We start from the raw sequence: 22,255 nt of genomic DNA on the forward strand, positions 1-22,255 counted from the left end.
CAGAAGACAACACTGGATTCCACAGAACTGGAGTTATAAATGTTTGTGAGGCACTTTGTGGGTGCTAAGAATCCAATCTGGATCCTCTGCAAGAACAAATGCTCTTAACCAGAGCCACCTCCAGCCCCGCGAAATGCCCATTCTTAACCAATGTGCTAGCAGCACAGTGTCTAGAGGTGTGCTCTGCCCTTAAAGGGCCCTGCGCAGGCTGACCAGAACCTGTACCTTCCCTCTCCTCCCCCAAGCCCCTCCATAGGACTGGATATCAGTTTCCTAAAGAAAGAACCGGACCACAGGCTCACAGTTGCTGCTTCTCAGCCTTCTTCAGGGAAGGGAAAGTAGGTGAAGCCTTTTCTCTGTATTGGTTAGCTTTGTTTTTCACACTTCAAACAGCTATCTAAAATTCCAGTTTGGCAAAAGTAAAAGTCTGGTCAAGTACTTACAAAGACTCATTCATAGCTTGTAGCTTACAGTCACCAGCTGCGCCTGCTGCCCTCAGGTCTCCTGACTTCGCTCCCATTTCCTACCCCTCCACAATTACTCTTCCATTCCGAGTTCTAGGTGTTTGTTTCTTTACCTTAAGATGAGTTCTTACTCTAGCCCCAGCTGGCTTCGATCTGCCTGCTGAGTGCTGGAGTTAAGGTTCATGCAACCACCTGACTTGTTTTCTTTTTCTTTTAATTATTCTTCACATCCTACAAGAGAGGCCACTTGCTATGAATATCACAAGAATCGACTTGCGCTGCCTTTGTGATGATTTTATGCTAAGTATTGTAGTATACACAATTCCAGCACTCATGAGGCTGAAGCAGGAGGATCACCACAAGTTTGAAGCCAGCCTTGGCTACATGGGAAGACCCTTTCTTAGGGGGAAAAAAATCCTTATATTTCTCCCAATCTCAAAACAAGTGAGTTCTCTTTGGCACTACATGGTGATCAACGCTCCTATTACAGATAAAGCCTTGGGAAGGGGAAGCCAGCGCTAGCTCTGTCTTTCCTCAGAGCTGGACTCATGACAACCTGGGACCGGTGTCCTTTCTCCCTACCTCACACCAGCCCCTGAGATCTCTGCAGATGCCCTAAGGAATCTGCCCTAAGGAATTATTTGCTCTACACTCTCAGCCCTTTTCCTGCTCTCCTGATGGCGATTCCTTCACTTACTCAGAAACCCAGATCCAGCGTCTCCTCTGTGCTATCTCTAGCTTCCCAGGCGGTCACTCCGAGATGTGTATCATTTACACATATAACACACAAGGTTGAAAAACATCTTGACCATTAATTTACTTCCGACCAGTCAGAACAGCAGTGTTAATTCACGCTGATGAGGAATCATATTTTGCGATCACCGCCCTCGAGGAACCCCACTTGCAGGGCTGGGACTCCTGGCAGCCAGAGTGCACAGCGCTCCCCAGGAGCATGCGGGGAAGAAGAGCGTACTGAGGGTGGGGTGAGGGGGTACAACAGCTTCATCGTTTAACCCACGACTTGAATCTGCGCACGCCTCAAGTTCTTCCGTTACCCACAAGGCTTCGCCAGACTCAATTAGTTCAGCTGCCCGCCCACAAACGCGCTAGAAAAAAATTGTCCCGTTTCGCGATCCGGCGCTCACGCCGTTGCTAGGCGACGACAGCAGGGGGGCGGGTTTTCCTATCTGATTGGAGCCCAGATGAGGCGTGGTTTTTTTACCCTGGCATTGCGCATGTGTGCGGCCTAGGATGGAGGAGTCGGAACCGGAGCGGAAGGTGGGACTGAGCTTGGGTCCACGCGAGGGGGTGCGGGTAGGGGGAGGGGCCGCGGCTGACTCGGGTCTCCGCAGCGGGCTCGCGTGGACGAGGCGACCGCGGGAGGGAGCCGCTCTGAGGACGAAGATGAGGACGACGAGGACTACGTGCCCTATGTGCCGTTGCGACAGCGCCGGCAGCTACTGGTGAGACCGCTACGGCGACATGGCCCCGGCCGTCAGCGGGAGGGGGGATCCGGGGAGCGGTAGTAATCCCTGGAACGTGGTTCTGAAGAAGACCAGGGAGGGACTAGGTGAACCTGAGTTCCGGACAGACGTGCGCTTCAGTGCACACGACCCCCTTCCCGGAAAAAGCCAGCAGCTTAGGTTCTGACCCTCCCGGGTGCTGTGCCCCCTCCCCTACCGGGTCTTGGGCTTGACTCTGAGGGACACTGGTGGAACCTCAGCTCCAGAAGCTGCTGCAGCGAAGACGCAAGGGAGCTACAGAGGAAGAGCAGCAGGACAGTGGCAGTGAACCCCGAGGAGATGAGGATGACATCCCGCTGGGCCCTCAGTCCAATGTCAGCCTCCTGGATCAGCACCAGCACCTTAAAGAGAAGGCTGAAGGTGGGCTGAGCAGGAAGGAGAGAGAATCAGCCTAGGGCGCAGTGCTCCTGGTTCTCTGACATCTACGACTTCTTTTGTCAGCACGCAAGGAGTCAGCAAAGGAAAAGCAACTGAAGGAAGAAGAAAAGATTCTGGAGAGTGTGGCTGAAGGCCGAGGTACCATTACAGTTGGTGCAGACAGTCTGTGTCCCAGGGGGTCTGCCTTTGGGAAGCAGGAACCTCATTGAGCTATGTTTGTCTCCTCAGCCTTGATGTCAGTGAAGGAAATGGCCAAAGGTATCACCTATGATGATCCAATTAAAACTAGGTATGTCATTCCAGTCAGTATATGTGGCTGAGACTGGCGGTCTGGGGAGGGAGTTGCCCCCGCTGTACTGTACTGTGTTGACCTCCTGCCCACTGCCTACCCATAGTTGGACACCCCCACGTTATGTCCTGAGCATGTCTGAAGAGCGACATGAGCGTGTTCGGAAGAAGTACCACATCCTGGTGGAAGGAGATGGTATCCCGCCACCCATCAAGAGCTTCAAGGAAATGAAGTTTCCTGCAGGTACCTGAGGAGAAGGGAGACACCGTGCTTTATCATCTTGCCCCCGTGAGGTTGTGTTCCAGCACCCACTGCGCTCAGCAGTGGGACCAGAGAGTTAGAGATAGGATGTCCCTCTGGTTGTTGGTGGCACTTGGTTTTGGGGGGAAGCTCTTTTGAGACAGGATCTCTTTCTGCAGCTCAGGCTGACCTCAAATTCAAAAGAGTCCTGCATCATCCCTACCGAATGGTCGTGCTAGCTAGCACTGTAGGCATGACCACCATGGCCTGTGAGCAGAGATATGCAGGTTCGAAACCAGGTGTCATTATGGAGTCCTAGTTGTCTCAGAACATGATATGATCAGACTTTCCTCCGACTCAGAGATCCAGTTACCCGTGCCTCCTAGGTTCAGGGGTTATAGGCATGTCCCACCACTCCTCACTAGAGGATGGGTTTCTTTAGACTTATTTTCAGATGCCTCAGCTGTCTTCTGCTTCAACAGAGCTTTGGTGAGACCTTAGCCAGTGGGCCTTGAACCCACTGTTTCATGACACCTAGCCTGTTTCATGAGTTACGGCCTACAGGGAAAAGCTCATTCTACAGGATTCAGCATGCCAATAAAACACCTTTTCTTCTCTATAGCTATCCTTCGAGGCCTGAAAAAAAAAGGCATCCTCCACCCAACACCCATTCAGATCCAGGGCATCCCTACTATGTAAGTATGGGCTGTGGGCGTGGCTGTGGGCATGGCCGCACAGAGAAGCAGCACTCATTTATCTGTTTTCTGCCGGGCCAGTCCTGAAGTTGTCCTCTCCCAACAGTCTGTCGGGTCGGGACATGATTGGCATTGCCTTCACGGGGTCAGGCAAGACACTGGTGTTCACACTGCCCGTCATCATGTTCTGCCTGGAACAAGAGAAGCGGTTGCCTTTCTCGAAGCGGGAAGGGCCTTATGGACTCATCATCTGCCCCTCGGTAAGATAGGCTAACCCGGTGGTTGGGAGAAGGACTGGGCTGGCTTCTGGTACCAGCCTCGCCTCTGCCTGCAGCGAGAGCTGGCTCGGCAGACCCACGGCATCCTGGAGTACTACTGCCGTCTGCTGCAGGAAGACAGCTCGCCCCTCCTGCGCTGTGCGCTCTGCATCGGGGGCATGTCAGTGAAAGAGCAGATGGAGACCATCCGACAGTATGTACTGATGGCCACAGGCCTCCCACCATCCCCGAGAGGCAGAAGAACCCTTAGCTTAGCCACCTCATGGGCCACACAGAGTTCTTATGGGAGTCCAACCCTTGAGGGACAACCGTTTGGGATAGTATAGAAAGATACAGCTGGATAGTGTGGGAATAGAACAGATGTCCCATTCACTCTCTGGGATGCTGGAAGTCAGAAAAGGCTTTGCAGGGAAGGTGCCATTTGAATTTTGGGGGCAGTTCAAGTACAAAGCTCAGAGATTGAAATCTGGGGTATCCAAAAAAATTAGAACTATTCACTGTGGTTAACCAAGGAGACTAAGGTACTGATGTCAGTGAGACCCCAATAACACCTCTGCTCGATCCTTTCCAGGTAGTGCAATCCCAGCATACATCTCTAGCACCGTGGACCGGTTCCTGAGATGATGGTCATGGTATTCCCAGGCTCAGAGAAGATGCAGTCGTATAACAGATAGTCAGTTTATCAGAAACGTGAGCCCAGCAAGGCCAGCGAAGGGGCACAGGAACCAGGAGTAAAACCTGGGTTTTACAGAGACTCAGGACAGCTCTCATGGAGAAAGTGTGTCAGAATAACTGCAGGCCAGCGAGGTCCAGCCCCTACTAAATAAGCTGCCTGTGCTATACAGAAGATAGCCTGGGAGAAGTGCTGAGAGGCAGGGGTGGAGATGGTAAAAGCAGAAGGCAGTGGTCAGCCTCTTGGAAGTCACGGGGACCCAAAACTTGGGGGTTCTTTGTTCTCAGTGGTGTGCACATGATGGTAGCCACACCTGGACGCCTCATGGACTTGCTGCAGAAGAAAATGGTCAGCCTAGACATCTGTCGCTACCTGGCCCTGGATGAAGCCGACCGCATGATTGACATGGGCTTTGAGGGTGACATCCGTACCATCTTCTCCTACTTCAAGGTGCCAGACCCCTGCACATAAACACACACTCCTGTGCTGCACATGTTGAGCTGCAGGCTCCCTGTGCTGCATGCCCTCTGCTTCTCAGGGTCGTGGGCAGCTGTTCAGTATCCCTGGACTCCATCCTCTATATGCCCTCTGTCTAGTCCTGCATGCCCCTAGCCCAGTGGTTCTCAGCCTTCCTAATGCTGAGACCACAACAGCTCCTCACCGTGTGGTGACCCACAATTATTACAATTATTATTACAATTATTTTATCACCACTTCATAATTGTAATGTTGTTACTGTTATGAATTGTATTGTAAACATCTGATATGAAGGCTCTCTGATATGGGACCCCCAAGGGGTTGAGACCTTCAGGTTGAAAACCACTGTCTTAGCCTAGTCCTGGCCTTTCTTAGGGCCAGCGGCAGACTCTGCTCTTCAGTGCCACCATGCCGAAGAAGATTCAAAACTTTGCCAAGAGTGCCCTGGTGAAGCCTGTCACCATCAATGTGGGCCGTGCTGGAGCAGCCAGCCTTGATGTCATCCAGGTAGGCACACACTCCAGCAGGCAGAGTGTCAGCAGTATAGGCTAAAGCTGGCCTTGCTCCCTTGAAGCTAACCAGAGTCCACCCGCGGAGGCCGTTTCTTTCCTTGTAGTGCACCAAACTGGCCACACTGAGCGTTCAGGAAACACAAGGCCATTCTTAGGCTGTCTAGCCCTCATGGCAAGAGGCTTCTGGTCACCTAGCGCAGACTGGGAGCCCAGCTACGGTGTCAGGGCCGTGACTAGGGCTGAACATTAGGATCCCCTGACCCAGCCTCTCTGGTGGCAGGAGGTGGAATATGTGAAGGAGGAAGCCAAGATGGTGTACCTGCTTGAGTGCTTGCAGAAGACGCCCCCACCTGTGAGTATAGCTGAGGCTGGTCCCGGAGTTCCCGTGAGGAGATGGGATGGGAAGGATGTAGGCTAGGCGGGAGTCAGTGTGGTACCTTCTGACTAGAGCAGCCTTTTTGGGGCAGGTGCTCATCTTTGCAGAGAAGAAAGCAGATGTGGATGCCATTCACGAATACCTCCTACTCAAGGGGGTTGAAGCTGTGGCCATCCATGGGGGCAAAGGTCAGGATGGTCAACACCTTGACATAGCCCTGCTGCCATGACAGCTTCCCCCTTCCCCCTTCCTTCCCCTTCCCCGTCCCCTTCCTCTTCCCCTTCCTTCCCCTTCCCCGTCCCCTTCCTCTTCCCCTTCCCCTTCCCTTTCCCCTTCCCCTTCTTCCCCTTCTTCCCCTTCTTCCCCTTCTTCCCCTTTGGGCTATCCTGCACTACTCCCAACATTCCTACTATAGTTCTGACACCTGCCTGACCCACCCCAGACCAGGAAGAGCGGACCAAGGCCATTGAGGCATTCCGGGAGGGCAAGAAGGACGTCTTGGTGGCCACGGATGTGGCCTCTAAAGGCCTGGACTTTCCTGCCATCCAGCACGTCATCAACTATGACATGCCTGAAGAGATCGAGAACTACGGTACAGAGTGTGGGAAATTGGTGGGCTGGACAAGAGGAGGGCCTGGCCTCCGGGGCGTGAACCAGAGGCTGTTCCTTTCCTTGCAGTGCACCGAATTGGCCGCACTGGGCGTTCAGGAAACACGGGCATTGCCACCACCTTCATCAACAAGGCCTGCGGTAAGATGCTCACATAGCTACCTGGTGCTACCTTGGGTTCTGAAGCTAGGAGAGACCCTAATGGTGCTCGTTGTCTCTCCCTCAGACGAGTCAGTGCTCATGGACCTCAAAGCCTTGTTGCTGGAGGCCAAGCAGAAGGTACCACCTGTTCTGCAAGTTCTACACTGTGGGGATGAGTCCATGCTGGACATTGGAGGTGAGTGTGGAGCAGGGCCCTAGTCTCCAGTCTACAGCTGGGTGCCTTGGGGCTGGTAAGGCAGACAGACTAAAATACCAGGAAACCAGTCCTGGCTGGTAAGGCCAGCGGGAATCAAGATCCAAGGCCTGAAACTTGCTCCTGAGACCTTTCTGGCCCTTCTCTTCCCCCCCAGGAGAACGGGGCTGTGCCTTCTGTGGAGGCCTTGGCCATCGGATCACTGACTGTCCCAAACTCGAAGCTATGCAGACCAAGCAAGTCAGCAACATTGGCCGTAAGGACTACCTGGCCCACAGCTCCATGGACTTCTGAGCGTCTGTCTTCCCTCTTCTCCCCAAGAGTCCAGTCCCAGGACATGAGCCATGTGCAACCAGCCAGCCCTCAAGACAAGAAGCCAGCCTCCTCAGCCCAGCTGGCCTGGGCAGCCCCAGTACCCTCAGAATTATTATTTTTGTTCTCTTCCCCAGATGCCATTAAAGCACAATCCCTTTTCTTGGACCAGTTCTTCCTCTCTGTCACCCCCCTGCCCCTTGGGTCCTGCACAAGCCTCTTCCTCCAGTACCACCCTGAGGCAAGACGTGCATCTCCCAGAGTTGCCAGCCTGCTGTAGAACCATCTGGGCTCAGGGTATCTGGTCGGGAATGCCCGATAATTCAGGAGCTACTGTTGGGGGTCACAGGGAAATGGTTGTGTCCCTGGTTTCCCTGCCTGTCTGACATTGCCATCAGCTTCAGTCTTCTTCCAGGGCTTCCCCTCCCTGCCTGTGTAAGTTCCCAGCCAGAAGTCCTCTGCTCTATCTGCTGAGAAAGTGGCAGATGCCACACAATTGCCATTCTGGACACCGGCACCCTCCACCTCTGTCCTGCCCCACCCCCACCCTTTCCTGGGTTATAAAGACAAAAACTAGCCAGGCTGATGCTGCCACAACTGGGGAGCCACAGGCACATGTGTACGTGCAGATGGTGCAAGACTGGCCGGCCCACCATCCGGGACTTCTTGCAGTAAGAAGGGGCCAAAGAAAAGGTACAGCAGTACAAAGCTGCACCAGGGACTTTGCAAGGCTTGTGCTTATTCAGCAAAGGTAGTGGTTGCTCAGGCTACGCCTGTCACTCAGTGTGTGGCCTCCAGCAAGTTAAGTTATCTAAGCCTTGATTTCCTCATCACTGAACTGTCGGTGAGAATGCAAAGGGCAGGATCAGGCTGTGTGAATTCAGAGCTGCCTGGACCACAACCATGGTGGGCATGGTGGCACAGAGCCAGGCACCAAAGGCCTCGTGAATGTATTTCCATGTGCACTGTGTGACTCCCTCACCCCCCAAACAGCATTCTTCCCCAAGGTGACATTATACCGTTGACAAGGTACTTCCATAATTTGTATTCATGCAAAGCCCCAATACTGGCCTCCAACAAGGCAGGTCCGGTGGGGTAGGGGAAAAGCCACTGGGCAGGAAGCAACGCTTTAAGAAGCATGTGACCTCCCTGGGGAGCACACTGGGGGCCTGCCGCCTGCACTCGTGTGACAAGCAGTGAACCTGGATATGGAGCCCTTGGGGCCTGCTGCCTGAAATGTCTGTTGTATGGTGCTTCACTCTCCAACCTTGGAGAGTGGTCAGGGAAGGCCTCCAGGAAGAAGCAGCCACATGTGTCAGGGCAGAGCAGTGGTAAGAGGTGCCTAGAAGGGACTCATCTGAAGAACTACATCTCAGAAGTAAAGGTGAGAGCAGATGGGGTGGAGTTGCCCAGACTAGACTAGAACAACAGGCTCGGTAGACACAGCCAGGATGGGCCCAGGCGGGGCGAGGGTCAAGGGGAGAAAGTGGGATTTAGAAATACTTCTGATGGGCCTGGGGAGGTAACGGAGTATACAGCAGTTGCCTTAGCACACCCAAGGCCCTGAGTTGATCCCAGGACTCCAAGAGAGGCAAATGTGCCACTCCAGAACGGCAGCCAGTTTAGCAATCTGGAAAGAAGGGTCCGAGGCTGGGCAGCTCCCATCCTCATGTCGCATAGCTGTCTGGGAATGGGGGAGGGTTCAGCGCTCATGACTCAGGATGTCCACCCTGTGGTCAGATACTCACACCCAGCTGATCCAGGTGCATGTGCAAGAGGCGGTTCTCGCCCCCACCCCACTCCCAACTCTGTTGGCCTCAAGCTCCCCATAGGCAGGTATGGTCTCCTTGGAACAGCAAGAACCCTAAGGAAGAAATTTGTTCTGAGTACTGTCCCTTAAGTGAAGACCAGGCTCCCCTCCCCCCACCCTCCCACCCTGGCCCTGCCGCTGTCTCTGGACAGAGGGAGGGGGAAGTGGCCAAAAAAACGAGAAGTAAGAAGTTCCTGTCCAGCCTGTACCAGTCTCCACGGACTTGAGAACCGCTGTGGCCATGGAGTCTGTGGAGACCCCTGTGAAGGACGGCATCCTCTACCAACAGCACGTGAAGTTCGGCAAGGTGGGAACCCAGGCTGCTGGCCATGGGCAGAGGAAGGAACCCCAAGCTGCCGGCCACCGGCAGAGGAGGGAAACCCCTACTTAGCCCACACAGCTTATCTAGACCTGAGAGAACTGGGAAGGGAGTCTGGGCAAGGTGAAACCTGGCAATTTGAGAGTGGAGATTCTTGACCCAAGAAGGTTAGGGATGAAGCACTCTTTCTAAGAGTGCCTCATAGATGGTAGAGATGCCAAGATCACGCACGGGAGGGTTGTAAGAACCGAAATCTATGTGTAAGATGGCTCCAAGACTCCTAGAGAAGGCAAGGCCTGTGTGGCGGGAGCCTTCTGAGGTTGGAGCAGACAAACACTGGTTCTCCAGATATTGGGGAGGAGATGGGCTGGGGGTTCTTTTTTTTTTTTTTTTCCTTTGAGCATCAGACTATACACCCACAGTTCAGCCACAGCTGCTCCTGGGTAGATAAACCGTCTGTTTCCTTTGCTAGATGTCATTTGCATGTTTCCTTCCTTACCAGCATGAAGCAGAGGCCGCCTTCCACCCCACCCAGCCCATGGCCCAAGTGTCTTTTTGGGTTGTGTAACAAGTGTCAGTTGGTCTGCCCCAATCACTAGATACTATTATGTGTGAAGGTCATTCAGAAAAGGGCAAGGTGTGATTTGAACTCAGGACTGACCAACCCCAAGTATAGACCTCTCCCTGCCTACTCCTGCCCCAGTAAGACCTCCTCCTTCCTCTGTACCCTAAAGTCTTAGGAAAGCAGAAGGCAGGCAGCCGGTTGCTAAGCAGCTCGTACAGAGCCAAGGGGCAGGGGTGACTTTCTTCCCAAGGGTCTCCTTTCTTACAGAAATGCTGGCGCAAACTGTGGGCTCTGCTGTATGCGGGAGGCCCATCCGGAGTAGCTCGGCTAGAAAGCTGGGACGTCCGTGATGGAGGCCTGGGGCCAGCAGGTGACAGGTCCACAGGGCCTAGCCGTCGAGGGGAACGCCGGGTCATACGCTTGGCTGACTGTGTATCTGTTCTGCCGGCTGATGGTGAGAGCTGTCCTAAGGACACTGGTGCTTTTCTGATCACCACCACGGAGCGAACCCACCTGCTGGCTGCACAGCACCGTCAGTCGTGGATGGATCCCCTCTGCCAGCTGGCCTTCCCGGTGAGCATAAAGTGAGCTAGCCTGCTGGGACCACCTCACCCCGCTTACCCATGTTCTTGCTTAGTCAGATCCTGCCACTTGGCAAACATAGCCAAAACCCCGCAAAGATGGGCAACGGCTTAGAACCCCGTAGAACCCTGTATTCTACGCATATTATAGAGAAAATGAAACCGCAGCTCAGGAGTGCTCTTTAATGACAAGAGCAAGCTCGCAAGGCAGTGGTCTGAGACGGTGTCTGAGCCAAATGGACAGGTTCTGCAACACAGTGGTATCATGGGCAAAGACCCTGGGGCAAGAAACCATGCTGTGTTTAAAGGATCAGAAAGTAGGCCACCCAACAGCTTAGCTACACAAGAGTCAAGACACCTGGAAAGTTCAGTGAGAGCCTTTTGAATCCACCTTGGGCCATGTGTGAGTGAGAGGTTTTATGGTGAACGGAAGGGGATGGCTTTGGGTATTAAAGCCAGAGGCTAAGGGCTGTAAAATCTCAAGAGTTCACAACAGAAGAGACAAACATGCCTGACTTCCTCAGCAAGTGGATCATGGAGCAGCTGGAGACGTGGCTCAGCCATTAAGAACACTGGCTGCTCTTGTAGAGAGCCGGGGTTCAGTTCCCAGCACCCACATGGCAGCTCACAACTGTAAGTCCCAGGGGTTCAGACACCCCCTTCTGACCTCCATGGGCATGTCATACACAGACACACATGTCGGCAAAGCATCCATACACATAACAACAGGTAGGGACCATTTTAAAATATCAGTTGTGAAGTTATCATATGGCTGCCGTTCTCCCACTTGGTGTGTAGCTAAGAGAATGAAAGAAGGTGTGGGCAAAACATGGGCCAGTGCTCATGGCAGCACTGCATAGTCACCCAGAGGTGAGACAGCACGTGACCATCCCCTGAAGAAGAGATGAACAGAACCTTGTGCTGGGCATGGTGGCACAGTCTGTGACCTCAGCATTCAGAAGTCGGAGGGAGAATGATCAGCTCCATGGTCAGATCCAAGCCAGCCTGGGCTACTTAAGACCCTGTCTCAAAACCAAGATGAAAAAACAACTAGCATTGAAATATGACACGAAAGAAGCCAAAGGGTAATACGTGCAATTTCTTAATTTTTAGAATTCATATGACACTCAGAATAAGCATATCCACATAAACAGACAGCGGGAGCATGCCATACAAGGGAGGAGGGTTCTGACACCTGGTTCACGGGGACGTGCTTTCATTTGAGATGATGACAGGTTTTGGATTAGGGGTTGCTGACAGCTGTACAAACTTGTGAATATACTAAAATCCACTGAACTGGACTAACATTACTTAATAGTAATGTTGAGGGCTAGAGAAATAACTCCATAGTTAAGAGCACTGACTGCTCTTCCAGAGTAGCTGAGTTCAATTCCCAGCAACCACATGGCAGCTTACAACTGCCTGTAACTCCAGTTTGAGAGGATCTGACACCCTCACACCGATACACATAAAATAAAATTTGATAAATAAAAAAAAAAATAGTAATGTTGAGACAGGGTTTTGAGAAAGGGTTTCTTCGTGTAACCCTGACTGTTCTAGAACTCACTCTGTAGAGCAGGCTGGCCCTGAACTCAGAGAGATCCACCTGCTTACCTCCCAAATGCTGAGATCAAAGGTGTGCACTGCTACCACCACCCAGCTTGTCACTTTTGTTTTTTAATTAAGAAAGGTACAGTGCTGGGCAGTGGTGGCGCACGCCTTTAATCCCAGCACTTGGGAGGCAGAGGCAGGCGGATTTCTGAGTTCGAGGCCAGCCTGAACAACACTCTACAGAGTGAGTTCCAGGACAGCCAGGGCTACACAGAGAAACCCTGTCTCAAAAAAACAAAACAAAACAAAACAAAAAAAAAAAAAAAAAAAAAAAAAAAAAAAAGAAATGTACAGAGAGCCGGGCAGTGGTGGCACACGCCTTTAATCCCAGTGCTTTGGAGGGCAGAGTCTGGTGGAGCTCTGAGTTCAAGGCTAGCCTGGTCTACAAGTAAGTGAGATCCAGGAGAGCCAGGGCTACACAGAGAAACCCTGTCTTGAAAAACAAAAGGAAAGAAAGAAAAGCACAGGAAGAGGAGGCGGGGCTTAGCTTTGGCCATGCTCATGGGTCAAGTTGATTATAGTGGCCATTTCCTGACAGGACAAGCTGTAGGATGGAGGTCAGGGAAGGTCAAGGGTGACCTGCAAGTGGCTATAGAAGAAGCCTGGACATTTGCTTGGTGCTACCCCTGCCTCTTCTCGGCTGCATGCTGCCAGAGCTATGTGCAAGCCAGCACATGGGCTGTAGATGCATGCCCTCTGTTGTTTAGCACCTTACAGCACCAGGAATAGACTTACTCCAAGAGCAGCACTCCCAGGGGAGCCCAGTGGGGAGTGCTGCCCCATAGCAAAGATAGGAAATGACTTGGGAGAGCCCAGAACCCTGGAGTGTGGGTCAGAGTGGGACTGGCAGTGGAAGCTTTGTCTGCTGAGCCCATAGAAGGGATGAAGGAGGGGAACAGGGTGGACTCTAACAGATGACTTAAATCTTTTCCTCAGGGTACTGGAGAATGTTCCTCAGGATCAGGACAGGCTGAGAGTCCAAAAAGGGGCTTTGTTCCCATGGAGGAAAACTCTATCTACTCCTCCTGGCAGGAAGGTGAATCAGGGGAGAGCCTGGGGCAGCCTCACCTCTACCCCAGTAGTGGTGTCTGGGAACTGATGCCTTTGCTTCCCGAATACAGTGGCTGAGTTTCCCGTGACAGTGCAGAGGACAGAGGCCACCGCCCGCTGTCAGCTGAAAGGACCCTACCTCCTGGTGCTGGGCCAAGATGACATTCAGCTGCGGGAGAGTTCCAAGCCGCAGGCCTGCTATAGCTGGCCCTACCGTTTCCTGCGCAAGTTTGGCTCTGACAAGGTGAGGTGTCTGTAGGGAAAGGTGGTCAGTGGTCAGTGTTCTGGCTCCTCGGCTGCCACTGATCCCTGCCTGTGTCACTTGTTTGCAGGGTGTGTTCTCTTTTGAGGCTGGCCGCCGCTGTGACTCAGGTGAGGGCCTCTTTGCCTTCAGTAGCCCGCGTGCACCAGACATATGTAGAGCGGTGGCTGCCGCCATTGCCCGCCAGCGGGAGCGTCTTCCAGAGTTTGCCATGTCCCCACCCTGTCCCCTGCCTCGGGCCCTCTCCCTGCCCTCCCTAGAACCCCCTGGAGAGCTTCGGGAGGTGGCCCCAGGATTAGAGGTGGCCACTTCCAGAAAGCTGCCTCTAACTGATCCTGGGCCTCAAAGCCTACCTCTGCTGCTCAGCCCCACACAAGAAGGAACAGCATCCGGTCTCTATGCATCTGTGTGCAAACAGACCAGCAAGCACACAGGCCTGGTGGAGCACCTCTATGAAAACGTGTGCATGCTGGAGGCCAGCCCTGGGCTGTCCAATGGGGGTCCTGAGGCCCAAGAGGGCCCTCCTGGTGGCCGCAGCCCCCTGGGCAGCCCCATCTACCATAACAGTGAGGATCTAAGTTGGCCTGGCTCGGCCCCCGACAGCAATCTGGAAGCCCAGTACCGGAGGCTGCTTGAGCTGGAGCTGGATGAGGCTGGAGGTACTGGCCGCCCTGGAGCACAGGCAGGCATCAAGGCCAAGCTGGTAACCCTGCTGACTCGTGAACGGAAGAAGGGCCCCGTCCCCTGTGACCGGCCCTGAAGGCCTGTGCAGCCACAGCAGGACAGAGGTGATCTCCCAAAACCAGGAACAACTTCAAACATATCCTGTCTGCTCTGACCTGCGGGGACAAGCAAGGTGGCCTGGGGAGGAGCCACGCTCTGCCCTCCCTCTTTCCCTGAGACAGTCAGTGTATAGATTAACCAGTAATAAAGCTTGCCTATCAACTTCCCCTTGGTTCTGCCTATGGCCCACAATCCACACTGCCTCGCTTTCTCTTGGATCCCTAATGGCACACGGTACCCTTGTGTTCAGTGTAGCAAACACCAGGTCTTGGTGCTAGGCCCCAGGCACCCAGTGTCCCGAGCCTGGTTCCAGCTACCACTGGGCTAAAATCTACTTGAGCAGATGGACATGAGGTGAGTGGATTGGGCTCTCTGTGATTCTGTGCAGCAGGGATGACAGCCAAACAGAGGGAGATGTGAGGCCTGTTGACAGAAGTGCTCCAGAACTGAGTCAGAAGGGTGAGCATGGCCCAACCAGGCAGGCTGTGAACCTGGCCTTTCTGGGCTCAGGAGAGCCATTCAGAGACCAGTCAAGGGTCTTTGTCCTGCAGTAAACTGGGTCTCATCCTTGGAAAAGCTACCAGTTGGACTTCACAAGGAACAAGAGGAAGGTTGGATCTGAGGGATGGAGGAAAGCAGAGCAGCTGTGGTGAAGGTACCAGGCACTAGGTAGGGGTGAGGGACAGGCAGAAGGCCTATCACTTGTTCACATCCAAAACACCCAAGGCTGATGGGACTCAGGCAGTCATCAGATCCATCTGGGGAACCTCTGGCTGTTTCATCAACTAGAAAGAAACTAAAAATAAGATAAAGTCACATGGGAAGGGAGTCAGAGCTCAGTGGTATAGGACCTACCTAGTATGAGGGTAGGCCTTGAATTCAATCTTCATCGTCATATGTGCACAGAGAAGAAAACACACAGGCTGTGTTACTCAGGAGGCAGAAGCAGGTGGATCTCTGTGTTTGAGGCCAGTCTGGTCTTCATAGCAAGTTCTAAGTCAGACAAAGCTACAACACGAGAGCGTGTCTCAAAACAAAACAAAAAAACCCCACCCTCCCAAATCCTCTTAACACCAAAAAGACTCAATTATATATTAGACCTAATCCTTCATTAAGATTTTTCACTTGAGATGAGGTAGGGGGTTACAGAGATGGCTCAGCGGTTAAGAGCACTGGCTGCTTGTTCTGCCAGAGGATCCGAGTTCAAACCCATCTTTAATTCCAGTTATAGGGAACCAAATGCTCTCTTCTGGCTTCCGTGGGCATGCATGCAGTGCACAGACATGTGTGCTCTTAAAACATACATACACATAAAAAACAAACAAAACAACTTTTTAAAAAAGTTTTGTTGAGATTTTGGGTGGGACAATATCTCACTGAATAAAGAACGAGGGAACCAACCCACGAAACAGCGGCCATGAGATGCTGCCTGTATCCTCCCCTCCTGGGAGGCAGAGACAAGATCCTCATGGCCAACTGGCTAAGTAGATTAGCTAAAATCAGTGAGCCACAGCTTCAGTGACTCTGAGCAAGGCAGAAGGCGGTGAAGAAAGATGCTCAATGTGCACACACACACACACCACACATATGTGAAACCCACACTTACATGCACACGCCACACACAAGCACATGCAGAGTTTTACCAGTGCCTACACTGCTCCAGGCATGAGAGGAATATCCTGTGTTCAAGGCAGCTTCAACTCTGGTCTCAAGCTTCCAGCATCCCAGAGCAAACTAAATTTCCTTAAGACTCCAGTGCCTGGTGTTCTGCTCTCTGCCGCTTCTGGACTCTCCACCTGTGCATAAGCTGCTGCTGCTGCTTCCAAAGATCTGGCTTCTTGATCCCTGGACTTCCTGCTTCAGCTGCACTTACTTCATAGACAGAATCTATGAAGGTTACGCTTGCCCTAAACTCATGCCCCACGCTGTCAACAATGAGATTATAGACACCCATGTTCATCTTGCCCACACGTTGACACTCCCAAGCCCTGTGCTCAAGACAGCAACAATCAGTCTTGCCTCCTAGCCTCTTCTGGCTGCCTCTTACCTTACACTCTACTCCCCCACACCTCGCACTTGGAGTTGCTCCTTCTCTCCTATTTCGTTTGACTGGTCAAGCCCTCAGCCTCTGGTGAATTCACTGACAGCTGCCCACATCTGGAGAAATCCACTTTCAAAGGCTTGACCGTTGTCTCACATAGGCAGGCTCGGCATGCTTCCTGCGAAGCTAATGCCCCAGACGAGCCCTTCTGTGCTGGTTTGAATGAGAATGACCCCCAGAGGCTCATAGGTTTGAATGCTTGATCCCCGTTAGTGGAACTGTTTGGGAAGGATGGAGAGGTGTGATCTTGATAAGAGGTATGTCACTGGGGTTACGCTTTAAGGTTTCAAAAATCCATGCTAGGAAGAGTCTCTTTCTGTCTCCTGCTTGTGGATCAGATGTGAGATCTCAGCTACTGCTCCAGTACCATGCCTGCCTTTCGTACTGACACGCACCCCACCACGATGAACGCGCGGAGTCATTCTCTGAAACTGTAATCAAGTCACCAAGTAAATGCGCTCTTGTGTAAGCTGCCTCGGCCAAGGCATCCTGTCACAGCAGCAGAGCAGTAACTAAGACATCATCAAAATATTCCACATCCACGTTCTCTCACGGCCTAAGACACTGTCAGGAATGAGCAGTGAGCAGACGTGAACATCCACCTGCCTCCGCTGCACCGACAAAGGGTCCAGCATCTTCATGCATCTTTTCCTTCCTGTCCCTGTGTCTCTCTCTAGAATGGGAGGTGTCCAGGTTCTTTTCATTCATCCATCCATTCATTCATTCACTCACTCACCAACACAAGCAGCTTGCCATCACCATTTCCAACCCCATAAAAATGGCAGATACTCTCTTATTCCAAATATGAAGAACAGCCTTTCTTTTTTTTGTTTTTGTTTTTGTTTTTTTTGTTTTTCGAGACAGGGTTTCTCTGTGTAGCCCTGGCTGTCCTGGAACTCACTCTGTAGACCAGGCTGGCCTCGAACTCAGAAATCCACCTGCCTCTGCCTCCCAAGTGCTGGGATTACAGGCGTGCGCCACCACTGCCCAGCACAAGAACAGCCTTTCTTGACCCTCATGCTCCCCGGCCGCCTCCTTCCCATTTCTCTGTTCTGCCTCACACCAAAGCTCCTCGAAACAGTTGAATTACTCTCATTTCCGGTTTCTCACCCCTCTCTCTCCCTAACTTCAGTTTCCTCTTTTTCTACTTTTCCATTACATAATGTTTCAAAGTCACCAACTCTCTACCAGACCAAGCTACACACTGAGACCCTGGGACCCCTCTACTCCTTGGCAGGACTCCTTGCTCATCCTGAAAGCATCAGGGGTATTTTCTGCTCAATTACAGCATTACAGCGTCTCCTCCATAGTGGCCCACCTTTTCCCAGTGCTCAGGGACTGAACCCAAAGCTTTCATCTGTGATAGCCAAATGTTCCTCCAGAACCAGCCTCAGCCCTTCTGCTACCTTCTCTGCTACTGATCCCCTCAGCGTTCTTTCAGATAAGAGTGTGGTTCAGCCTGTGAAGTCACCTGGGAACCTTTGAAGAATGCCCACGGCTAGGCTCACACATGCATCTTTGATGTTTCATTTTATCGGTTGGGGACAAGGGACTTTGGCATTGGTGTTTGGTTTTTCAAATTCTGGGGTTATTCCGACAAGCATCCTGAGCTGAGCATCACTGGCATGGGTGAGTTAATCACTGGCTTCATTTCTCTTAAGATTCGCTTTTTAATATTTATTTATTTATTTATTTTTCCAAGACAGGGTTTCTCTGTATATCCCTGGCTATCCCAGAACTCTTTCTTTAGATGAGGCTGGCCTTGAACTCAGAGATCCACCTGCCTCTGCCTCCTAAGTTCTGGGGTCAAAGGTGTGTGCCACCACCACTCCTGGAGATTCACTTATTTTTATTTAATCTATGTGTGTGTTGCTTGTGTGCACTAAGTGTATGTGGTACCCATGACAGCCAGAGGAGGTCAGAGGGCTTGGATAGTCTGGGACTGGAGAGACATTGTTAGAGAGCCATTGTTAGTCACCATGTGGGTATTAGGAATCACATCTAGGTACTCTGCTAGAGCAAAATTGTTCTTAACTGCAAAGTCTCTCCAACCCTACACATCACTACATTTTAAAGGCCATTTAAGTGCTGGTATCTTCCAAAGGCATGTCCCCCTTCAACACAGACTCTCTGGGGCTGGAGAGATGGAGAGGGAGAGATGGCTTAGTAGTTAAGTGCTTACTGCTCTACCAGAGGACCAGAGATCGCTTCTCAGCACTCACATGAAGTGGCTCAGAAATGCCTGCAACACCAAGAAATAACACAGCTTTCTCCTGCTCTCTGATAGATCTTTAAATATACACACATGCACTCACAGGCTAACACACACACTCACACACATATACATGTTCACACATGCATGAACACACACACGTAATACATACTCACACTCGCGCACTCGCATACATGTGCACATACACACAAACGCATGCATGCACACACACTCATACACACGCACACACACACACACACATACTTTCTGCTCACTACAGATTTAAGAATCCCACTGCACACTGGACATCTGGATAGCTAAAAGACATTCCCGGGTCTAGGGCTGTAGCTCAGGGTATAACACGTACCTAATAGATATGAAGCCCTTGTACACCAACACTGCTGAAAGAAAAAGTATCTCCAACGAGAAGTTAGAAGTTGGGACTCTGTGCATTACTGTCCCAAGGTGTGTTTGAGGACAGAAAGAAAAGTCTAGACGGATGTTAGGACCTTGAGAGTCAGGTTAGCACACCACGTACCCAAACAGTCCTGGCAAAAACAGCATCGTCCACAACCAATCAAGCTACTGTAGGGCCACAAGACCAGGAAGCCTCATCAGACAAGCTGTGGCACAGAACCCTTCTCCCTCAGTGGCCAGTTCAAGCCTTTGCTACTTTATCGAATACTAGGACACACTGGAGTCCTGGTCATAACCAAAATTGGAATCCAGAACTCTTGAGACTTTGGTCTGTTAACCTCTCCCTCATTAAAAATCCCAGTCTCAGGGCTGGGGATATGACTCAGTGGTAGAGTTTCCCAGAATGTAGTGTTTGATTCCCAACACTGCAAGAGAAAATAATATAATCCTTAGCTGGGGGACATGGCCCATTGTGATTCCAGCTCTAAAGGCTGAGACATGATAAAGAGTTCTAGGCTAGCTTGGGCTACAGAGCAGCAGTAAGCCAGCCTGGGCTACAAAGCAGCAGGCCAGCCTGGGCTACAAAGCAGCTGGCCAGCCTGGGCTACAAAGTAGCCCAGGGAGTAAATACCAGACTAGGCTACACATCAAGACCCTGTCTCAAAAAAATAAAAAAACAACAAAAACAGTCTAAGCCTCTGTTCCATGGGGATTTCCATCTTGTTCAGACCAGGTTAGAAAAGGTTAGTCTGGAGACCTTCGGAACTAAGAGGTCTGGCGGTGGAACTGCAAGGATCCAAGCCACCAGAGGGCGCTGTATCCTTCCTAGTCTGTACTAGTTCCGACCGGAGGCTGTGTGTTCTTGGGAAGATCCCCAAACTGCACCCAGGCCCAGGCATTTCTGTGAAGCAAGAAAGGACCCCCGAGGTCTTTCCTGGCTGCTGGCAGTTGGCCGGGAGCCGCCAAACTGCCGTCCTCTTTCCTTCTCTGCACCTTTGCAAGCCTTTCTTCCCTCATCTGCTCATTTATCAACTCCATGCAGGTACTGAGGGCCAACCACAGAGGCTCAGATCTCATGGGTCAATAGAGGCACAGTATGTCAACGGGGTGGAAAGTGCCGTGGAAAAATCAGAGTAGGATGAGGGACTAGGGTATGATACCGGTATGATATCGGGGAACTGCTGGTTTTTTTTTTGTTTGTTTGTTTAGTTTTTCGAGACAGGGTTTCTCTGTGTATCCCTGGCTGTCCTGAAACTCACTCTGTAGACCAGGCTGGCCTCATCTACAGATATCCGCCTGCCTCTGGAACTGCTGTTTTAAATATTTAAAATGTATTTGTTTATTCTATTTGTCTAAGTGTTTGTCTGCATGTATATCTACACACCATGTATGTACCTGGTACACAGGGGGGCCAGAAGAGGGTGAAACCAGACATTGAAATTCCCTGGAACTAGATTTACAGATAGTTCCGAGCCACATGTGGGTTCTGAGAAGCAAACCCAGGTCCTTTGAAACAGAGTTGCCGGTGTCTTAACCGCTGAGCCATCTCTCCAGCTGGGACTGCTATCTTAGATAGGACGCTCTGAAAAAATGTTTGAAGCAAAAGGAATTGCGAAATGCAAAGGAGCCCTAAGGCAAGAATATAACTTGGAGGTGTAGAACCAAGGTCAGAGTGGCCAAAGTAGAGTGAGCACTTGTGGAAGAGGCCTGCACAGTTTCATTTACTTTTCCCTATCTTAGAAATTCAGCCCTAGTGTCTTGCCCAAGAAACTAAGCACAACCTTCTCCTCTCCCTTATTTTCATCGAATTTCTTTTTCTTTCTTTTTTTCTTTTTTTTTTTACTTATTTGGAAACAGGGTCTCACTAAATTGCCCAGGCTGGCCTTGAACTTGTAACTCTCCTCTTTCCCCATAGCTGGGATTGCACAGGCCCTGTGTTGTCAGGCCCAACACTTGACCCAGTTTCTTAGTCTTGGGTAGGTCTTAAGGATTTTAGTTTTATTTTAATTCGAGTGTGAGCCCACTGGAATGCTAAAAAGATGAAGTGTGATCTCTGTTTTAAGAATATCACATCAGCAACGGCAAGAAGACTTGGGGGGGAGGCGAGGGTGATAGCGGGGCGGTCAGCGGGGAGGCTCGTAGGTGTTGAGGCAGTCGATGGTGGTGGACCAGCGGCAAGAATTAGCTATGAAAACATCTTAAAGGTGGAATCTGCAGAGTTCGGGAGTGAGTTGATGGAGGTGGGCGGAGATGAGAGGAGACATATCATTTCATAGGTTCTGTGGAACCAGGTGGGTGAATGATGTCACTGGCTGAGACCAGGAAGGAATGAGAAGAAAGCACAAACTTGAATTGTTTGAGAAACCTTCCTGGCAGACATGTAGATAAGATATCCATTATTGACATGTGCAGTTCTTGAGGAAAGAGTGTTGGTGGGCCATTTTCGGTGTTATTGAAAGCCAAAGGAGAATATGAGCTCTTAAGGTGTGTGAGTTTAGTGACCAGATGGCCAAGACTGGAGGCAGATGAAGTGTTATCGAGGGAAGGAAGCCTTGAAGCTAGAGAGATGGTGATTTTAGATGAGGAAGCTGCTGAGCTCGGTGGTATGATCTCAGCCCTGGGGGGTGGGGTGTAGAGCTGGAAGATCTGGGAATCCATGCAAGTTCAAGCCAGTCTACACAGGAGATCTTATTTTATGTGTATGGGTGTTTTCCCTGCGTGCATATGTGTGCCATGTGTGTCTGATGCCTGGAGAGGTGAAAAGGTGTCGGATCTTAAGGGAAAAAGAAGAAAGAAACGAAGGAAGGAAAGAAAAAAATAACCTGGTCATCCCGGTGTAGACCAGCATTCCTTGGCAGGACAGGATGAAACCTGAAGGCTGCAACTGACTTGACTGAGGTCATAGGAGCCCTGGAGAAAGCATCAAGAGTACTATAGGGGACAAGGGACAAAAAAGGGAATGTGACGGAGACAGAAACATAGCAGATAGCTAAAGAGGGTTTTTTCTTCAGTTTTTTGAGACAAGGCCTCTCTGTGTAGCCTTGGCTGTCCTGGAACTCGCTCAGGCTGGCCTTGAACTCAGAGAACCACCTAAAGAGGATTTCCCATAGGAGTTTATGTACTCAGGCCAATGATGGGGAAGACGGGGTGTGATGAAGGGGGGGCTGGCCAAGGGCAGGCTCTGTACCTCATTGCTCACTCAAACACTCAGGAGAGCTCAGCTGTCCCTCCTGCCCACCCTTGGCTAAAGCTGAGGATAAAGCAGGGGCTCTGAGAACACTCCATGGCAGCCCCTTCCATCCAACGGCATTGGAAGGACTGTGTACTCTGGACTGAGGTGTAAACGGGGAAACAATCCGTTCC

General features: G+C 51.4%; 2 protein-coding genes across 3 annotated transcripts; both read left to right on the top strand.

The window, feature by feature from the left end:
• The first annotated feature begins 1,645 nt into the window (after positions 1 to 1,645).
• Positions 1,646 to 7,349, top strand: Ddx41 (DEAD-box helicase 41). Its single transcript, XM_034510678.2, has 17 exons — positions 1,646 to 1,742; positions 1,817 to 1,927; positions 2,188 to 2,347; positions 2,429 to 2,503; positions 2,594 to 2,654; positions 2,761 to 2,897; positions 3,517 to 3,589; positions 3,696 to 3,849; positions 3,924 to 4,060; positions 4,828 to 4,990; positions 5,393 to 5,524; positions 5,810 to 5,881; positions 5,997 to 6,093; positions 6,348 to 6,497; positions 6,584 to 6,655; positions 6,741 to 6,851; positions 7,027 to 7,349. The coding sequence occupies exons 1-17, from the start codon at positions 1,716 to 1,718 to the stop codon at positions 7,161 to 7,163; spliced, it is 1,869 nt and encodes a 622-aa protein (XP_034366569.1). The 5' UTR covers positions 1,646 to 1,715; the 3' UTR covers positions 7,164 to 7,349.
• A 153-nt stretch (positions 7,350 to 7,502) lies between these two features.
• On the top strand, positions 7,503 to 14,328 carry Dok3 (docking protein 3). 2 transcript variants are annotated; one of them, XM_076938962.1, is made up of 6 exons: positions 7,503 to 8,565; positions 9,144 to 9,298; positions 10,143 to 10,448; positions 13,004 to 13,103; positions 13,189 to 13,361; positions 13,450 to 14,328. In XM_076938962.1, exons 2-6 carry the CDS (start codon positions 9,233 to 9,235, stop codon positions 14,137 to 14,139), a joined length of 1,335 nt encoding a protein of 444 aa, XP_076795077.1. In that variant the 5' UTR covers positions 7,503 to 8,565; positions 9,144 to 9,232; the 3' UTR covers positions 14,140 to 14,328. The 2 variants fall into 2 exon arrangements, with proteins under 2 accessions (XP_076795077.1, XP_034366429.1); XM_034510538.2 differs by having other exon boundaries at positions 9,194 to 9,298.
• Positions 14,329 to 22,255: the final 7,927 nt, after the last annotated feature.

This window comes from Arvicanthis niloticus, chromosome 8 (assembly GCF_011762505.2).
Source record: "Arvicanthis niloticus isolate mArvNil1 chromosome 8, mArvNil1.pat.X, whole genome shotgun sequence".
Taxonomy (NCBI): Eukaryota; Metazoa; Chordata; class Mammalia; order Rodentia; family Muridae; genus Arvicanthis; species Arvicanthis niloticus.

Coding starts and splice junctions, on each gene's coding strand:
- Ddx41 (XM_034510678.2), top strand. CDS start 1,716: ATGGAGGAGTCGGAACCGGAGCGGAAG. Junction 1,928..2,187: donor GACAGCGCCGGCAGCTACTG/GTGAGACCGCTA, acceptor GTGGAACCTCAG/CTCCAGAAGCTGCTGCAGCG. Junction 4,061..4,827: donor CAGATGGAGACCATCCGACA/GTATGTACTGAT, acceptor CTTTGTTCTCAG/TGGTGTGCACATGATGGTAG.
- Dok3 (XM_076938962.1), top strand. CDS start 9,233: ATGGAGTCTGTGGAGACCCCTGTGAAGGACGGCATCCTCTACCAACAG. Junction 10,449..13,003: donor TCTGCCAGCTGGCCTTCCCG/GTGAGCATAAAG, acceptor TCTTTTCCTCAG/GGTACTGGAGAATGTTCCTC. Junction 13,104..13,188: donor CTACTCCTCCTGGCAGGAAG/GTGAATCAGGGG, acceptor TCCCGAATACAG/TGGCTGAGTTTCCCGTGACA.